This window comes from Bidens hawaiensis, unplaced genomic scaffold (genome assembly GCF_021521415.1).
Source record: "Bidens hawaiensis isolate Kalapana, Puna unplaced genomic scaffold, B.hawaiensis_p1.1 tig00007028_1, whole genome shotgun sequence".
In the NCBI taxonomy this organism is placed as follows: domain Eukaryota; kingdom Viridiplantae; phylum Streptophyta; class Magnoliopsida; order Asterales; family Asteraceae; genus Bidens; species Bidens hawaiensis.
The window spans coordinates 591,249-606,433 of NW_027491480.1; the positions used below are offsets into that span (position 1 = coordinate 591,249).

The window sequence follows — 15,185 nt, forward strand, 5'->3', positions numbered from 1 at the left end:
CTTTCCTTCACCTTCCATAGCAATAATAATCCGTCGCAAATTCTGATTATTCTCGTCGCTATTCCTCCAAAATCCTGCATTGAAGCTTGCACTTCAATAATCTAAGTGCAACTCTTCCGAATTGATCGATAACAAATCGAAAACAGAGGTTTTGGTCGTAATCTGCGAGCTTAATTCGATAAACAACAACTAAATTAACGTTTTTCGGGTCGAAATTCGAAAAGAAAGGTGAGTTTTACTGATTCAGATTAATATGTATGTGTTTCAATGTTTGTTTGTTTATTATTTATTTTTTTAACGACCGACAGACAGAGAATTGCTTAGGTATTTTATACGATGCGACAGTTATAGATTATTTACATAAATTTTTAGTTATTTTATATATTTTGAGAAAAACGTTAAAGAGTCGAAACTTAGCTTGAGCTCATGTGCAGTACCTTAAACGAGGCAAAGATTGGCTCGAGCTCAGATGTGTAGTGTGAAATTAATACATAGACATCTTAAGGAGTTAAAGCTAAAAAAAATACACTAGACTCAGTGAAACGATCTTCGCATTCAAGGCTCGAGCTCGATAACTAAATGAGTTTTATTTGAGCCTCTCTGCTCGATAAGGCTGAGCTCGTTTCAATCTTTTTATCGATCTAATATTAATGTCATTCATATATCGTGCATTTGAAGTTTTAAAAACTCCACGTCGAATGATTGCCTCCATTCACTAGGAGTCGAGCGATTCATATATATGTGTGATTTTGTTTGCGCGCTGATTATAAAATTACTCGTTGGTCGTTAAAAAAAGTGATTTTTGAGTTTACATTTGTTTGGATTATTATTTTATGGATGGGATTTTGCCTAGAGTTTTCGCTTTATAAATTTGTTTCTTTTTATCAAAAGTAATAAAGGAAAAGAAAAATGGAAAGCAACTTTTTGTGATTTTGTAAAACTGTTTTTTGGTTTAAGCTTTTTTTTAAGGCCAACAAACATAAGATGGTATTCTGTATGGGGTGATTTAATGGCAAAGGCCACCGCCAGCGGGTCCAACCCAGTCGTACGGAGCCCTTAAGCGCCTTCAAGTTATCTCCAGTTTCGAAGAAAACCCATCGCCCGAAGGCCCATTGGTGGTAAAACTCGGATGCCCTTAGAATCAAACTGAAAATCATAAATATCTCAAACTTCTTTTATTGAATCACCCATATCCCTCCAAAATATTTTTTGGTTTAAGCTAAACTTTGAATATCAAATATATAATTGATTATAAAACATTCAACTTTTTATAAAACATTCATAATAATTTCTGGTTTCAATTCACCAAACGATAATCAAGTTTTTAAAATTCAAAGTTTTTTTCCCAAGCAATACTCTTTTGAATTTTTTTTTATAAAATGTTAATTTTTTTTATAAGTATTATTCTTTTTTTTTTAAATATAGGTGACATAAATGAAACATGTATGAATCGTAATTACGGCTAATTATTATTATTATTATTATTATTATTATTATTATTATTATTATTATATCTTTTTTTTTCAAATTTTAACTTGAAGTACAAATGCTTTAAGCAAGCCATTTGATCATGATGAAGTCAATGTAAAATTAAAGTTTTTATATTTTCTTTTCTTTTTTACTTTGCTAACCAGTTTTTTTGGGCATATGGCTCACTCATAATTATTTCTTTTTTTCTTCTTTTCTGTTTGTTTTTGTTCTTTTATAACTTTTAGGATACAATGTTTTCTAAAATTCTGAATATACCGTTTCAATGTCCTTATTCGTATCTTCGTTTGGGTGTAAACTGCATTCAAAACGGAGCGGTACGTAATAATGTACGAGCCATCAAAGCACAAACATACAAGTCGTCAAAGCTGCCTCAAGGTTTTAAGTTTTTATAGTTTTTTCCCTCTTCCAACTTTAAGAATATGATGTTCTATAAAATCCAAATTTTCCGTTACCACTTACCACGTGCTTATTTTTATCAATGTTTCGCCTTATTTTTCTGCAAAATCGAGTTATGAATAGTAGCTATAGCTAATCAAAGAACAAACGTCCAAGTCAATTTAACTCAAGGTGTCATTTTTTTTTAACTTTAAGCCGGTGCTGCGTGCTTATTTTTATCTGTGTTTCAAGCTAAATTTTATTCAAAACCGTGCTACATGCATATATTATTTATCATGTGCATGCAAAAATAGCATATGCTTATGTTTTTTTTCCTAACTTTTGTAGACTTAAGAATGACTATTACTCCAAAGATCTCCATTGATGATGGCAGCCTTGTGGTTCATGGGAAAACCATCCTTAAAGGCATGCCGGATAACATCGTGTTAACTCCTGGGACAGGCTCGGGACTCATAACCGGCGCATTCATCGGTGCAACATCATCAATAAGCAAAAGTCTTCATGTCTTCCCTGTTGGAATCCTAGAGTAAGTTCATGACTTGTTTTGTAATAGAAAATTTGTGTTCGTTTAATTAAACGAACGTACATGAACAAATGTTTCGTTCCTCATTTATGTTTGTGAACGTCTGTTTATGCTCATTTATTTATGTTCATTTATCTCTGTTTATTTATGTTCGTTTACTTATTAATAGCAAATAATTAAACATTATCTGGAAGAGTCATCTACTTAATGGCTTTATATTTGTTCATTGGTGTTCATTTAAGTGTGTTCATATATGTTCGTTCATGTTTGTTTGTGTTTATTTGCATTTGTTCATATATGCTTGTTTATCTTTATTTAGTTAGTTCATTTATGTTTGTGAACCGTTCATTTAGATTTTAAACAAACGAACATAAACGGGCACGAACTTGTTCATTTTTAAATAAACGAACAAACAAAAAAATATGTGTTCGATTAAGTGTTCGCGCTCGTTTGGTTCGTTTGCATGCCTAGTTTTGGTCGACTTGTTTACAGTTCATTTGCAAATATGAGTAATATCTGATGATTTAGAAACTAATTAAACTACAAAAAATGCACTTAAATATATTATATATATATATATAATTGTTGTCTTTTTTTATTTTTTATTTTTCAATTATATCTCACACTCAGTTAAAAAACTTGAGTTTATGACAGGTCGTGTTCAGGTTGTCTCGGTTGATATACATATATACAACTTATATTAGTCAACCCAAACCCTATATATATATATATAATTGTTATCTTTTCTATTTTTTATATATTTTTTTCAATTATATCTCATACTCAGTTAAAAAACTTGAGTTTATGACAGGTCGTGTTCAGGTTGTCCCGGCTAATATACATATATACAACTTATATTAGTCAACCCAAAAGCTGATTATTTTCGTGTTGCGTCAAATATTTGTTTCTTAACGCATTTGATTGCATGTTGAAGAAGTATGTACCCGCCTCAGCACCGAGCAAGGCGGGTCAACCCACAAGATAAAGACATTATGAAGGCACAAAGCCAAAACCTATGCGCATGGCGCATACAAAGCATGCTCAGGCATCATATGCTCACATATCACATATGCGCGCGGCGCATCAACGCGCGGCGCATATCACATACTCTTGCATATCACATATGCGCGCGGCGCACCAGCGCGCGCATGAAATATCTGCGCGTGAGAATAAAAAGAAGACTTCGCGCATCCTCAGGATGGGCGCACATCACACGACCACATAATCAACCTCGTCCTTATCCAAATCAGGATTAGGGCAACCTTGATTGTGCACGTCAGACAATCTTCCAGAAGGCATCTTTTTAAGGAGTAAGAATATGCTGATGTTGACAACTGCCAAATGAAAGGTTGACAACTCAGCATGACACATGTGCTACCACGTGATTACAACCAACGAGAAAGCGCCAGGTGTCCCAGAGGGCACGTGGCGCAGTGCGATTGGAGGAGGCCAACGAGGTTGAGCCCAACCAGTGAAAACCCTAGCACTATAAATACAGCATCAACTCCACTTTGATGACACATTCATACTCAATCATTGACAGTTACAAGCAGTAATAACACATTCAATCATATTGAATTATATTCACTCACAGTCAGTTACAGAAAAACAGACAGTCACACAATCAAGGGTATTCAGCTATTAGCAATACTCTTGAGATTCACTGACTCACACATTTATTATCTTCTCCACAAAGATACTGATTCTCACGCCGGAGGGTTACCCCAAAGAGGACCCCTCTGTCCCTTTCTGAGGGGTAAGTAACGGCGCTGTTCATTTTGTAGGTGGAAGAACACAGATCCAGAGGAACCATCGGTAAAACGGTATAATCACACCTGAGGAAAGTAGATCTGCTACCAGTGAGTAGATCCACGTTTCTTCACATGTAACAGAGATCTTCGGTTTCTGTGTTTGTTTCGGTTCAAGCTATGGTGGATGACTCAGAGAATGGGATCATGTGGGAAAGACATTCCTCTAGAGACTCAGTTCATGCTTGTGGAGGTCAAAGACAACAACGATAATAGTCCGGTGATCTATACCGTGTTTCTTCCACTTTTAGAAGGCCAGTTCAGGGCTGTTCTTCAAGGAAATGACAAGAATGAGTTAGAGATTTGTCTTGAAAGTGGTTAGTGCATAGCTTGATACAATGGCTTTTTATCAAAATAAAAAATAAAAAATTTACAAATGTGATAAACAGGGTGACAGGCATTTTAAGCGTGTTAATCGGGTTGGAAGGTTTTGAAAAAAAAAAAGATTAAACATGTTAGCGGGCCAACCAGTTTAACTAAATGGGTTAAACAAGTTAACCAGAACACAACTCGTTTAATTAAACAGGTTAGTGAGTTGACCCGCCTAACTAAGCGGGCTAAACAGGTCAATATGAACACAACCCGTTTAAGAAAACAGGTTAGTGGGTTGAGCAATTTAACTAAGCGGGTTAAACACGTCAACATGAACACGACCCGTTTAATAAAACAATTTGCGGATTTAAAAAATAGGTTGAGCAAACCAGTTTAACTAAATGGTTAAACAAGTCAACCTGAACATGACCAGTTTAATGAAACAGGTTAGTGGGTTGACCGGTTTAACTAAGCGCGTTAAACAATGGGCTAAACAGGTTAGCGTGTCGACCAATTTAACCATGCTGGTTAAACAGGTCAACCTGAAAACGGCCCGTTTAATCAAACATGTTAGGTTTTACAAAAATATGTCAACCTGAATAAGAAACAGGTCAAACCGAACATGACCTGTTTATTAAACGGACATACGTGTAGTGTCAGAAATTGTCACCCTTAATTTGAATAAGTTAGCTTTGAATCTCATTTATAGATAAAGCCATAAAGGTAGTTTAGGGCTTAGAGCTGACTAATGACATGGTTCTTATAACAAACACAGGGGATCATGCAGTTGAAACCAACCAAGGGCTGAATCTTGTGTACATGCATGCTGGAACTAATCCCTTTGAGGTCATCACACAGGCTGTAAAGTAAGTGCACTTGCCTATTTGGTTATAAAACATTATTATGGTATTATTTCTTGACATATAACTTAAACTAGTTTTAAGACCCGCGCGTTGCGACGGGACCGTTAGACCAAAAACATTGAGCCAAGCACACTCGTTAACTCACAAAAATTAGACCGAAACACAACACAGAGAAAATAATTACTAAGTCGAAACGGTAAATATCGTAAAGCGTAGAAAATAATAAATAAGTCAAAACGATAAAGTAGCATAACACAGGAATTTGAAACTTTGAAAAAAAAAAATTTAAAACGTAATAGTAATTGATATTTACAGTTTCCCAGTAAATTAAAACAGAAATCGAAAAAAAAAATCATAAATTTTAAAAATAATAATAAAGTATTTTGGTAAGCGACAGTGCGACAGTCATTATATTAACGTTATGTGTCCCTCACAAAATAGATCGAACCCTCTTCTTATATGTTTGACTCTTTCTATTGTTTGGTGAATGGTGACCGGTGACCCTATCCTTTTTTTTACTTTGTATGATACGTGTCAATAACATGATGCATACATAAGTTGTATATGATGCAAAAGAAATTGTAAATTTCATGAATAGTGATTTTAGTGAGTGATGGAGATTTTGGTTTTTAATATATATATAATATGCATGTGTAACAGGGCTGTTGAAGACCATATGCAAACATTTCATCACCAAGACAAGAAAAAGGTAACGAATAATAATAATAGTAATCATAATACTAATACTAATAACTCATTCTCTATATGTTATGTTTGTTAAAATAATAGTTACCGGGGTTACTCGACTGGTTTGGTTGGTGCACGTGGGATGCTTTCTACACCGATGTCACTGCAGAGGGCGTCGAAGAAGGCCTCAAGAGGTATTAATATCATTTATGTAAAATAAATAAAATCCAAGCATGCACAATGAACATTTTTCGTTTTCGGTCATCTTTGCAGTTTATCATCAAGCGGGACCCCACCGCGCTTCCTCATTATAGATGATGGTTGGCAAGAAATTGGTAATGAGAATAAGGATCCCAATGTTGTGGTGCAAGAAGGAGCACAGTAAGTAATGTTTCCAAACTATTTTGTTTTTTAACTACCGGAAAACTAGTGGGCCCCATCATTATCCTGCTAACCAAATGAACATGTTATTATGTTGTTATTATAACTTTACATAAAATAAATGTACCCAAACACTATCTGTTATTACTTTGATTAATTCATATGATATAATCACCTTCGAATCGCAATTGTGTAGGTTTGCAAACCGACTAACGGGGATCAAAGAGAACCAAAAATTCCAAAAGAAAAAAGACGATCATGCCCCTGGCTTGAAACATGTTGTGGATGAAGCTAAAGAACAACATAATGTCAAGTATGTTCACTACACTATATTGTATATAGAGTAAGCTACGGTTTTCATTACTGTGGTTTGTCCAAATCTGCGGTTTTAGCCAAATAGTTTCAAATTTGCGGTTTTCGTCCCTGTGGTTTCATTTCACTTGCAATTAAACCCGGCTACACTAACCCTGTTAAGTCTTGTCGTTAAGCCCATCAGCGCGCTCCTCACGTGAGGGGCAGTTTTGACCTTTTTCTCCAAATAATCCTCAGCCCTAATTCGCAAGCCCCCTCACGTGAGGGGTTGGGGTCTATTTGGGAAAAAAAAAGGACAAAACTGTCCCTCACGTGAGGAGCACGCTGATGGGTTTAACGACCATACTTAATGGGTTTAGTGGGGTCGGGTTTAATTGCAAGTGAAATAAAACCACATGGTCGAAAATCGCAAATTTTAAACTATTGGACTAAAACCGCAGATTTGACGAAAACCTCAGTTTACTCTTGTGTACATGATATTTTTAGTTTTGGACTTTGGTTGAGTATATATGAAACTAATCCTATAACTAACTCGGGTTACCACAGGTACGTATACATCTGGCACGCGCTAGCCGGCTACTGGGGCGGTGTAAACCCAAACATACCCGGTATGGAACTATACGACCCGGCTCTAGCCTACCCGGTCCAATCACCGGGCGTTAAAGGAAACCAACCCGACATAGTCATCGACAGCCTCTCGGTCCACGGTCTGGGCCTAGTCCACCCAAGAAAAGTTTTCAACTTCTACAACGAGCTCCACACATACCTCGCCTCATGTGGAGTTGACGGAGTCAAAGTTGACGTTCAAAACATTATAGAAACGCTTGGCGCGGGCCACGGTGGTCGGGTTTCGTTGACCCGAAGCTACATTCAAGCTCTAGAGGCTTCTATTGCCAAGAACTTTAAGGACAATGGGTGCATTGCTTGCATGTGTCATAATACTGATGGGCTTTATAGTGCTAAACAAACTGCAATCATAAGGGCTTCTGATGATTTTTATCCTCATGATCCTGCTTCTCATACTATACATGTATCATCTGTGGCTTATAATACATTGTTTCTTGGAGAGTTTATGCAGCCAGATTGGGACATGTTTCATGTAAGTATAAGTCAAAATGGGCGGGTCGGATAATAAGTCAAAATGGGTCATTTTTGGTACGGGCTGGATTGGGTTGATGCATACGCATTTCCTACATTTTTATATGAGCCGAGCCCAAGATCTAACTAGGCTCAAACTCGAGCTTGGCTTGTTTTGAGCTCTTTTTCTAAAGCTCGAGTCCAACTTGTGAGTCGTTTCTTTTAGCTCAAGCTTGGCTCGTAAATATTAGGAAAATGGGTGGGTCGGATAATAAGTCAAAATGGGTCATTTTTGGTACGGGCCGGATTGGATTGACGCATACGCGTTTCCTACATTTTTATATGAACCGAGCCCAAGATCTGACTAGGCTAAAACTCGAGCTTGGCTTGTTTTGAGCTCTTTTTCCAAAGCTTGAGATCAACTTGTGAGTCGTCTTTTTAAGCTCAAGCTTGGCTCGTAAGTTGTAAATAGTATTTATATTTGTTTTAGTTATTTTAATTATAATTTTATACCTAATAATAATAATAGATATACATCTAACACATAAAAAAAATTATAAAAGTATTAGGCTCGTGATTCGTGAGCCACCACGAGCTCGATAAGTGAAGCTTGGTTTTGGGCTTGTATATAAAAGAAGCTTATTTTATGGCTCGAGCTCGTTTAAATTCGGCTTGGCTTGACTCGTTTACAGCCATGATAAAACATAACCTGAATTGACCCGTTCATAAGTAAATGGATATGAATAATTTAAGTTGAGTTGAATTTAAGCTAACTTTGCTTGTTTTCTATAAATGATACTTTTCAGAGTCTTCATCCGGCTGCTGATTATCACGCTGCAGCGCGATCCATCGGTGGATGCGCGATCTATGTTAGGTATTTAAATCATGTTTCATTACTATATATCATAAGAAGACTTATTTAAACACAAAATAACCATAAACTAATTGTAACTATTTTTATCAGTGACAAGCCTGGCCACCACAACTTTGACCTGTTAAAGAAGTTAGTTCTCCCGGACGGGTCGGTGCTTCGGGCCCAGTTGCCCGGTAGGCCCACACTTGATTGCCTCTTTGTTGACCCAGCTAGAGATGGAGTCAGGTATCATTCATTTCATCAAATAAGAAAATTGAGTTTTACTTGGACCTTGACTTTTGACTTTGACTTTGACTTTTATAATAATGTAGCTTGCTTAAGATTTGGAATGTGAACAAGTGCACTGGTGTGGTGGGTGTGTTTAACTGCCAAGGGGCGGGTTGGTGTAAAGTGGAAAAGAAAACCCGAATCCATGACGCGTCTCCCGGTATTCTTACGTGTGCGGTTCAATCTGCTGACGTGGACGCACTAAGTCAAGTGGCGGGCCCGGATTGGAACGGTGAAACAGTTGTGTATTGTCAAAGATCAGGTACCACATTATTTCAACTTTCTATAAACTTTGACCAAACCTAGACCAAATAAGTAAACGGGTCAAACGTGTCACATATGTTGCAGGGGAGATAATTCGGTTACCGAAAGGCGTCTCATTACCCGTAACACTCAAGGTTCTAGAATATGAATTATTCCACTTTTGCCCTCTAAAGGTAAGTCTCTTTTAAACCTGATAAAAGTTTGAGCCCGTTTGACCTTTTTGGTCCGTTTGACTTTTAACAGGAAATAACCGAAAACTTATCGGTTGCATCTATCGGATTGCTCGATATGTTCAATAGCAGTGGTGCAGTGGAGCATTTTGAAGTCAATTTAGCTTCAAATGAAGTCAACGTTGACCAGTCAACTCCAAGTCAAACCCGACCCGTTACTGCTATTGTGTCACTAAAAGTCCGAGGATGTGGACGATGTGGAGTTTATTCATCTCAACAGCCTCTTAAGTGCGCAATTGACGATGTTGATACCGAGTTTAGTTACGACAGTACGAATGGATTAGTGACGGTTATGGTTCCAGTGGCTAAAGAGGATATGTATAAGTGGTCTATTGAGATCATTGTGTAAATCAGTGAGTTGACTTAGTCAACAAAGTTATATATGTAGACTATGCATGTTTTAAGTAAGAATAATGTATGATGATTGATGAGTGTCATTTGGCTGCTATGTGTTTTAAAACAAATTAACATGAGTACATATGCAAATAACCAATCATTTTGTAAAAAGACGAAAATACCCCTAGTGAGTCACGCAAACGACACAAACAAATGTCCTATGATTTATGACCTTCACCAAAAGCACGTTGCGTCTATCACCCAGGTCACGCGCACGTGTTTACTATTTTTCCACGATATTAGAAGGCAATACCGCTATTAAGTGAAAATTATTTAATATAAAAAAGACTGTTACCCCCGACCAGAGTACAAAAAAAAAATTCCTTGTCAGGTAAGTTTTGACCCACACAACTTTTTCTGACTCGCCCCCGGCTACGTGTCCTTTGGACCCATCGCCCGCCCGCCCACCACTAGTGGAATCAAGCGTAAGAAGATATCACAAGCGATTGTATTGTATGTTTGTAACTTACAATCCAATCTACAAGCATGCATTCGATAATAATTAGCAAATGTAATAATATCGTCAAGTTGTCGGGTTTGTGTCGGAGAAATTAGTGAAACCCGATAATGATCCGTATATTTATTTATGTTAAAAACATTAACCCAGGCATGTCAACAAGTTTCAGATGCCCCGGATGAGTACTGAAAAATGGGCGCTAATATATAATTTTTCCCCCCAAAGATTGACGATAATTGTAATAAAAATAAATAAAACAAAGTTATTGTAGTAATAATAGTTATATAAGAAACAAATTTAAACGAATCGAGCGACTCTTCTATATTTCTTCAAAGCATTTTTCTCAATTTTAAAAACTATTTTTTGGGTATTTTGTTATTTACTCAAACCTAGAGGTGTACAAAAAAACCGGTTTGGGACCAGTTTTAGGCAAACCGAACCGAACCGGTTTGGGTTTAAAACCGGTTTCACCAAAACCGGTTCTCAAACCGACCCAAACTGCCAGTTTCAGGACCGGTTTCCCTTAAGATCGACCAAACCGGTTTATAAACCGAACCGGTTTGAGGAAAACCGGTTTAAAACCGGCTAAAACCAGTTTAAAACCGGTTAAACCAGTTTATAAACCGAACCAACGTGACCAGGTCGACCTATCTTGTGTCTAAACCGGTTTATAAACCGAACCGGTTTGAGTCAAACCGGTTTTGACCAGGCGCTGACCAAACCAGTTCGGTTTGGATTTAAAACCGGTTTTGTACACCTCTATTCAAACCCATTAAGGTTGTTATTTGGAGAATTGGACTCTCACTTTCTAACGAGCCCAGCCCATAGAAAACTGGGGGTTGCTTATGAAACTTGTGTATAGATATGGGACCAACTTGCTACAAAAGAAAACTTGTTGGCGCAAAATACGGCACATTTCAATTAAAAATAAAAAAACTAGAGAGAGGAATTCCCTAAATGACCCCTTAATTTCATCTTCACGCAGAAACCTGTTTAAAGCTTCTTAAAAGTTAAGGCTCAGAGACGAATGAGAAACAGACACGTGACATTCAAAACTCATCGTGAAGATGAGTTTGGATGCCTACCTATCAGTTTTCTTATCGGCCTTTTGAATGGGAAGATAGAATTAAGACTAGCGATGAGTTCGGAATAGTACCAGTACCGATCCTGAAAATCCTGATCCCGAAATTTGAAAATATTTTGTACCGGACCGAAATGTTCGGCTCGGTACCGGTACGGTACCAATAATTCGTAAAGATTCGGAAAATACCGATACAAAAAACTCAAAACTTGATACCGACACCAATACTAAAAACTAAAAACGCTTCTCTCTAATTGAGACCGGCCATTTTAAAATTTTTTTTGAAAAAATAAGTTCATTTTTGGAATCTCTCACTTTATATAATTTTTTCATTTTGTATATTATCCCAAACTTGTTGTCATAATAATAATCAAGGGTTTTATATTTATCTAGTAGTAAGTGCAAGTATATTATCTTCCGGCCACCGTTCATTTCTATTTCTCCGGTTGACGGCAAGGTATATCCATTTCAACTCTACGATTATATCGTTTATCTATAATCTGTTTACCGATTACGATTTCAGTACGCAATTGATTGATTCTGTTACGTAGTTTAACCTAATAATATAACAGTGACGTCATATTAGTAATTGATTTCATATTCGTTCGTCTACTACTCTATTAGTGTTAATAATCAGTTTGAACAGTAATTGATTGTAGTTTGTGTTTGTTTAAACCCTAAGGTTAGGCTACGGTTCGATTTGTATTGTGTTTATGAGTTTTTGTTGGTTTAGGTATGTTTAGTGTGGATTGAGGCTGTGTTTTATGAGAATTCTGGTCAAAATTAGGGTTTTGACTTTTTAGAAGGCTGATTTGTAGAGGTTGTGAGACAACTCAGCAAAGGTTGTGTTTTATGAGCTACTCAGGTTGGTTCGAATCAAGTTTTTTTAGCTACTTTTATTTGAGCTTTTAGCGAGTGAGTCACGAGCCGCGAGCTTTGTAGAAGTGACCAAAATGGTGGAGATTATGAATAGTTTGCTTGATGAGAAAGGTTGATATGTGAAATGTATTTGAGTGTTTCTGATAATATTAAGTGTGAGATGTGGTGCTTTTGGTTGTACACGAAGCGTATTTTGGTTGTACGTGAAGCTCATAGCGGTCAATAACGACAACCTACCTATACGCTACGTAGCGATAGCGATGAAATAGCGGGCGCTATCCGATGTTTAGCGATAAGTTATTAGAATTTTTTTTAAATAGGGGCTTTATTCACAAAATTGAGTTTTTACTTTGGAATTGGTTGAGTTTGGTGCTGTTTAATTGATTTTAATGCCAAAAATTTGGTATTTGACATTTCAAAAAAAACACTAATTGCCGCTATTTCACGCTATTGAGGTGCTAAACATCAGATAGCGGGAAAATACAGCCTCGCTATGAAGCGCGCTATAGCGAGTGCTATTCTCGCTATTAACAACTATGGTGAAGCTCTTTCGTTAGATTGGGCTTTAGACTCTTGAGTAGGATATTGCCATTTTGTTAGGTGTTCTGTTTGTATATTTAGTTTGTGTTCTATATTAATTAAATTAGGGATATTGGACTTTAATAATCTTAAGTTTGACGCTTTCGCTGGCAATAATCTCAATTTAAGAAACTCTTTGTGACAGTCCCATTTTGCAGACTATTTTCCTCCATCGATCCTTTTCTAACTGGCGTTTAACCCTGTTAGTTTGGACAATGATGTGGAATTTTTAAAAAAGTATGTTTATATAGTCCCACACCATTGTCCAAGTCACCGGAAACTAACAGAGTTAAACTCCAGTTAGAAAAGGATCAGTGGAGGAAAAGTGTTTGCAAGTTAGGACTGTCACAGGAAAATTCTTAATCTGGGATTATTGTCGGCCAAAGGGTCAAACTTAAGTTTATTAAAATCCAATATTCTATTAAATTATATATGTTTTCTTGGTAGAATTGTTAACTGATCAATGATCATACATGTATTTGAAGAAGCTTGGTGTTCGCACATCAGTTTACTTTTATGTTTGTAATAATATTGATTTTATCTATTATAATGGACCCTTCTCAATTCACAATGATTTGCAGCATTTTCTTTTGTTTTATTTTCATTGCAAAAATCACCTTTTCAGATCAACATACTAATGTTATTTTCTGCACACATATCAAAGTTTAATAACATCTTTTTGTTATACACATGGCAGATGAATGTTGAAAAGCTAACGAAGATGGCTGGTGCTGTTCGCACCGGTGGAAAGGGTAGCGTTAGAAGGTTTGCTTATGCTTGTTTTTTATAGATGTGTTTATACATTGTGTTAAAGTTTGGAATATGCGTATATCGTCGTTATGTAATATATATGGCATTTGTTTACATGTTTAGAAAGAAGAAGGCGGTGCATAAAACAGCCACAACTGATGACAAGAGGCTGCAAAGCACTTTAAAAAGAATTGGGGTCAATTCAATACCATCAATTGAGGAAGTCAACATTTTTAAGGATGATAGTGTTATTCATTTCTTGAACCCTAAAGGTATCGATTCTTACAGTCTTTGAAGGTGTTAAAGGCGCTCAGTTTTATTTATGTATTTATTTTTTTTAATATATTATCAACTGGTTTTGTTTCAGTTCAAGCCGCTGTTGCTGCCAACACTTGGGTCATTAGTGGAACTCCTCAAACAAAAAGTACGTTCGAGTCTGGCTATTTTTATTCAGTTCAAGTCAATATCTAATCTGACTCTTCTTTTGGTGGTTCAGAATTGGAAGATTTTTTCCCTGGCATTTGGAATCAGTTGGGTATGTATTAAACTTATTTATTGTTTTATTAGTTTTAAATAAAACACTGTCTGAGGTGCCAGACACATGAAGGGCTTTGAGGCAGTGTTTCATGCACATCTGTTGGGGTGCTTTATCGGTTCTTTCTATTCGGTCGATACCGAACTGAAGAAGTGTGTTATTGAATTGAATTAGAATTCAGTTTGGTCTCAAAAAAGCGAATAAACCGATTTCAACCGAATTGATTTTTTAGTACTATAAATCACTTGTAATCTATATAGACAATTTAATTTGGTATAGTTTCTTTATTAACTGACTAGTTTAATTGATTATTATATAAAAGTAAGTTAATACATTGTATATTTTTTATACAAAGTATTGTACAAATATTAATTAATTTAGATTTCAGATACAAAGTACTGAATATATTATGTGACATTTTTTTAAAGTAAATATTTGGTCATAACCAAAATTTGACTTTGCATAACCGAAAGCCGAATTGGTTATTCGCTTTTGGTTTCAAACCAAACTGATGCAAATTCAATTTGGTTTTTTCGGCTTCAAACCGAATATTTTTTCAGCTTCAAACCAAACTTATGTATTCTGTTTTAAATATGAATGTTTTGATTTATGATTTTATGGTTTATTGGTGCCGGATAGGTCAGGATGAGTTGAAGAAGTTAGCAGATCGGTACCAGAAGCAGGTACCAGGTGCGGGTGAAGCAGCTGCTGCTGCAATGGCAACAATCAAAGAAGACGACGATGAAGTCCCTGAACTTGTCCCTGGTGAAACTTTTGAGGAGGCTGCTGCTGAAGCCGAGGAAGGACAGAAATCCTAGGACTTTTCACATGACTAGGTTATTTATGTTTTCTTAACTTAGAATCTATAGATTCACCATGCGATTATCAGGTTGCTGTTGAAATCTTCGTTTTGCCGGGTCTGAAAATTTGATATTTTTGCACCGACAGTAGAAAAGGTGCCGTTTGGGGTAAATCTTCAATACTTAAAAATTGTGATTTTTTTTTCTTTTTTTGATGTGTTGG

The 15,185-nt window shown here is 36.3% G+C and overlaps 2 protein-coding genes across 2 annotated transcripts; both read left to right on the forward strand.

Annotated features, from left to right (window-relative positions):
• Positions 1-22: 22 nt before the first annotated feature.
• LOC143634170 (putative galactinol--sucrose galactosyltransferase 2) lies at positions 23-9,843 on the forward strand. Its single transcript, XM_077102326.1, has 14 exons — positions 23-228; positions 2,215-2,413; positions 4,303-4,535; positions 5,306-5,396; positions 6,054-6,102; positions 6,183-6,274; positions 6,354-6,461; positions 6,658-6,774; positions 7,320-7,872; positions 8,657-8,724; positions 8,815-8,949; positions 9,036-9,253; positions 9,340-9,428; positions 9,499-9,843. The coding sequence occupies exons 2-14, from the start codon at positions 2,223-2,225 to the stop codon at positions 9,832-9,834; spliced, it is 2,280 nt and encodes a 759-aa protein (XP_076958441.1). The 5' UTR covers positions 23-228; positions 2,215-2,222; the 3' UTR covers positions 9,835-9,843.
• Positions 9,844-11,834: 1,991 nt separating this feature from the next.
• Positions 11,835-15,134, forward strand: LOC143634137 (nascent polypeptide-associated complex subunit beta-like). Its single transcript, XM_077102296.1, has 6 exons — positions 11,835-11,876; positions 13,575-13,642; positions 13,751-13,899; positions 13,995-14,051; positions 14,124-14,162; positions 14,802-15,134. The coding sequence occupies exons 2-6, from the start codon at positions 13,575-13,577 to the stop codon at positions 14,978-14,980; spliced, it is 492 nt and encodes a 163-aa protein (XP_076958411.1). The 5' UTR covers positions 11,835-11,876; the 3' UTR covers positions 14,981-15,134.
• Positions 15,135-15,185: the final 51 nt, after the last annotated feature.